At 45.2% G+C, this 4,940-nt stretch overlaps 1 protein-coding gene across 1 annotated transcript in view; it reads right to left on the bottom strand.

Moving 5' to 3' along the window:
• Positions 1-4,940, bottom strand: part of Dnm3 (dynamin 3) — a 366,727-nt gene that overhangs the window by 321,901 nt on the left and 39,886 nt on the right. The window contains exon 4 of the mRNA XM_013015559.1: positions 3,837-4,040. Within this exon, the coding sequence (XP_012871013.1) occupies positions 3,837-4,040 (204 nt within the window). The remainder of the gene's footprint in view (positions 1-3,836; positions 4,041-4,940) is intronic.

Genomic DNA, 4,940 nt, shown 5'->3' with positions numbered 1-4,940 from the left:
GGGGGGGAGTAGAACCTTACTTTCAGTGCTAACACATTATTAACTATCACACTTCCAACAATGACAATTTAGAGGCTCCAGTAAGATAAAAATTATGGCTGATCGGTAAGAACATAAATCATCAATGGAAATTACCCCTGAAGAAACCCAGACAGCAAAATGAATTGACCAAGCCTATGTTAATTATGTTCAAAGAATGAAACAAAATCATATATAAAGAAAGCATGAGAATGTACAACTGGAGGTATAACTTGCATGTCTAACAAGCACAGTTGGTGATTATAACTGTGTGCGTATGTGTTTGTAGAGCTAGGGATCAAATCCAAGCCCACTACTAAAATAAACACAAACAGAAAGCATGCTTATTGAACTGGATCTAATTTAAATTTGGGATATAAAAATGAAAATAAGTGGTATGAAAAATCACTATAGAGATCAACAAGAGACGCCAGCAGGCAAAAAGAAACACAACCAAGACAAAAAATTAAGATGAAGGGTGAGGCAGGAGGGATGGGTGCGGGCGTGAAAGGTGTGGTGTTTGTCAGGAGACATTATTCACACACTGCTTTGGTACGTGGCAACTCCTTTGTACATCTAAAGGTAAGTTACAAAGTAAAAAGATTGCAGATTTTCAGACAGATCAATGGAGGCTGAGAAAAAAGGGTGGGAAAATAAACAAATAAAGCTTGGAGAGCATGCCAGCGAACTCACGCGGTGTCCCCTCCAAGGGGGACAACATAGACTTGAATAAAGCATTACATTTTCCAAATTTGATCAAAAATGTGTCATCACATCCAAAAAGCTCCACAAACTGAAGTGGAATACACTCGGCGATCCACCTCGACACACGTCAAAATCGAACAGTTCAAAGACAGCCACGGACGCGGGAAAACAGCCAGAGAGAGGAGACTTTCCGTCACTCAGACCCTCGGTGAGGCTAACGGTTGAATTCGCCATAGGATAATAGGCAATAATGTGAACCATTCAGAGAGGGAGGAGAACACTGTCCATGAAGAACTTTCTTCCAAAAATGGAAGAAATCGCCATTTTCCCCACGAGTGCCTTGGTGTGAGAGCACTCCCGTGCCTGCTGTGGGCCGGCCCACGACCGGTGTGCACCATCGTGCCTCTGTCTTCCCTTTGCTTTGCCTTACTAACAAATTTCCTTGGCCTCATTAAAAAAATTAAGGAGAATGTTAAGACACTCCCAGATCCATGAAAACAGAAGCAAGCACCTGTAAGCAGACTTGCCTACCAACAATACCAATTTGGGTCCTTTAGTCAGAAATGAAAATGTACAAGATGCTGACTTTAATCCTTACAAAGAAACAAAGAGCACTGTCATAGAGAACTACACAATTAAAAGCAATAAACAATGTTAACATATATTTGTTTCCATCTTTGTAACTCTTTTCCGTTCTCACTGCTTTAAAAGACAACCACACAGAGTGGTAGCTATGGAGCTATCCAACGCACAAGCACACCATTTGTTTGTTCATTACAACACATAGGAAAGGCCAGTGGAGCTATTTATAGCAGCAAACTTTGGTAGACTGTTGAAATTAAGTTCACATTGATCCAAGCTAATTTGTTATAAATTAAAATGTTAATATCATCCCTAAAAAACCCTAAGAAAATAACTTCCAAAAACAGACAAAATAAAGAACAAGAAAATTGAAATGAGTCACTAGAAAACCAATACTTGATCCATTTGTCTGCTGAGGGGCATCTGGAAAATGTGATACACACACACACACACACACACACACACACACACACACACACACACACACTGGAATTCTATCCCATCAGGAAGAATGATATTGTACTATTCATAAGGAAAAGGAAACACTTGGGGAAAACCACATTAAACCAATAAGCCAGACCCAAAGAAACAGGTGGCATGGTTTCCCTGACTTGTCACTAGAAAGTGGCTATAAATCTCCAAGTAAACACACTGCATGGTAAAAGACATAATCAACCAGACTCCAGACATCCACACACACAGTGAGACCGAAGGAGGACATTCTCTTTTTTTTTTTTTTTTGGGTCCGGTCGTGGGGCCTGAACTCTGGGCCTGGGCGCTGTCCCTCAGCTCTTCAGCTCAAGGCTAGCGCTCTACCACTTGAGCCACCTTCCCAGCCCAGGAGGACATTCTTGGTAGAGGATCACAAAGGCTCAATAGCTATGTGCATATGAGCAGATAAAACGGTGTTGATTACAATGTATGCCAAGAAATGGAAACAAGAAGGCTTTTTGTTACTTTTTGTTTTCTCTTTTGTTGCTGCCTTTTATTTCTGCACCTTGTGTCTTGTAAGTTTGTCTGTTGGAGGGAGGGAAAGGCGGGCACAGGTCCTGTGGGAGGAAGGATGCACTAGTGCAGCAGTGCCGCTCACTGGACACCACATTGAAGAGGAACGAGGGGTCGGGAAGGCAAAGACTGGGAGAAAGGGAGGGAAGCAGCGGCTCTGCTCAACAACACATGTACTCCTCACCTGACCCAGTTAGCTGCGACCTTCCACACATCACCTCTACACACACAATAACACTTCACCAGCACTTAACCCAAAAGACAGCACTAGGAGGCTGAGAAAGAAAAAGCCCATTTCCAACTGGAGCTGCGCATGCCCTGGTTGAAAGCTACAGCTCCTTTTTCTACTTATTTCGTTAGTTTAACAGTAGATTGAAAACACCATGGGGTCTCCGTGAGCGTGGGCAAGAAGTCCTTTAGACCCTTGGTGATTTCCACGGTCGGTTAACGCCTAGGGAGGATCAGCCTTGAACTTGTCAGATAGGCTTCGGGGTTTTCAAGTTTCAGAATTGAAACTCAGGAATAAAACAAGTGATAAGCCAATCTGGACCCTGAGACAATGTCCATTATCAAGGTGAGCTTCCAAAGGCTCGCATTGAAATCTGCAGAGAACACACTGCACTTGCAAACAGAGACGTGTAAACCAAAGACAGCATTCGCAAACTATAAAACCAAAGACAGCATTCGCAAAAGCAAGGAGACCCTGTGAGACATCTAAAATTCCATCTGAAATGAAAAATTAACCAGAAGCTTGAGTAACTCTTCAAAAACAAAAGCAAAACAAAACGACAAAAGAGCTCGATGGTAGAAGAGGAAAATGTCAAGAGAAAATCAATCCAGGAGCTTTAACATCACAAGACATTAGGATCAAGAAATAAAGAGAATAAAAGGAAGGGTGTGACTATAAAAAAAAATTCCCAGAAGTGAAGAAAACGCATCTCAGCGCTGAGCGCAGGCCTGGCTGAGCACCTGTGCGATGCTGCAGAACCGACGCGCACAAGGCCTCCCTGGGCCTGGAAAGGTGTCATCACTCCATTCAAAGACATGAAAAACATCACATGTGGAAGACACCTTCCTGGATTCTGGTATCCCAGTGACAGAGACAGTTTTACCTCTATAATACATTTGCAACGCAAATAACTCTAGCTAAATTATGTCTTACGTGTCTTGAAAGAGCTTCCTACTTTAAAGAAACAAAGTCTCTTCGTTGAGAGTGCATTCATTTAACCCTTGTAGCTTCTAAGTAGACTCAATTCTGCTGTGCTGATGTTCACGTAAAAAGAAAAAAAAGTAGTCCATAAAGCTTAGATCAAGAGGCAGGGTTAACTTTACGCTCAGGTGTGAGGAGCCTGCTGTATTCCCTAGCTATTGTTCTTTCAGCATTTTAAATACGAAAGATTTACCAACATAAAGTGCGTGAGTAACAATGGAAGCACAGCAGCTCATTTCTGATTTCTGCTCTGTCCCCCCCTTCCAGCATGCCACGCGGAGTCCCTGGCTGAGGGCCTCTCCCCGGCCGCGCTCACCCTGGGGGTCCACTTCCTTGGCCAGCTTCAGTGCATCTGAGTTGGCCAGGTCGGTGTTGGCTGGCGTGACGGCCAGGACCAGGCAGCTCTCCCTGGTGATAAACTGCATGATCATCTCGCGGATCTGGTGCTCGATATCCTGCGGCTGGTCCCCCACGGGCACTTTCGTGATTCCAGGCAGGTCGATCAGCGTTAGGTTGAGCACTGTGCGGAAGAGAAGGACAGCCTGTCAGCCCGGCCGCGGGGAGGGCCGGCCCGGCGCGGCGCTCGGCCGCTCGCTCGGCCTGCACACCGTGCGGCTGAGTGAAATGGAGCGAGCAAGCACCGTTGTGCATTTTTTCCTATGATTCCGCTACACCAAGTGAGCATTTACTTTAACTTGAGAGGCGCTGGTCCCAGTGGCCGCCCTGCTCAGAGAGCTCATGCCCTAGCCGTCAGCACCAGGAATGTAACTTAAGACCACACAATACACGCATGTGCTGGGTGCCAGTCCTGTCTCAAGAGGGAGCTGAACACGAGCAAAGTGCAGTCTATCCGTGCATAAGAAAGTTCTAATGAAACTCATATTCTTTTGTACAATATACACCGATAAAAAATATTCTCAGGGTAAGACTTGCCTTCTTTGCAAAAATATCTCATGTTATTTGCAGACGCGTAATCCACTTTGCCCGTCGGGAGCTGCTGGCCCTGAGGCCGAGGGGTGGACTGCAGAGCTAGAAGCTATGGACACAGTGACTCAACCGAACCGACCGCCATCCTCACGGGGTCGGCACCAGCCCCACCCCCACCCCGGCACATCATAACTGAGCTCAAGCCACTCCCGCTGAGTGCTAAGTCACAGGGCACTGGGCACCAGCGCTCACGCCACTGGTGAAGCTGAGAGCCGAGGATTGTAGTTCAAAGCCAGCCTGGGCAGGAAAGTCCATGAAACTCTTATCCTCAATAAACTACTCAGAAAACCGGAAGTGGTGCTGCGGTTCAAGTGTGGAGTGCTAGCCTTGAGCACAAAAAGAAAGAAAGAAAGAAAGAAAGAAAGAAAGAAAGAAAGAAAGAAAGAAAGAAAGAAAGAAAGAAAGAAAGAAAGAAAGGAAGGAAGGAAGGAAG

This window comes from Dipodomys ordii, unplaced genomic scaffold (assembly GCF_000151885.1).
Source record: "Dipodomys ordii isolate 6190 unplaced genomic scaffold, Dord_2.0 Scaffold27, whole genome shotgun sequence".
NCBI lineage: Eukaryota > Metazoa > Chordata > Mammalia > Rodentia > Heteromyidae > Dipodomys > Dipodomys ordii.
This window is presented reverse-complemented; position numbering and strand designations above follow the sequence as displayed.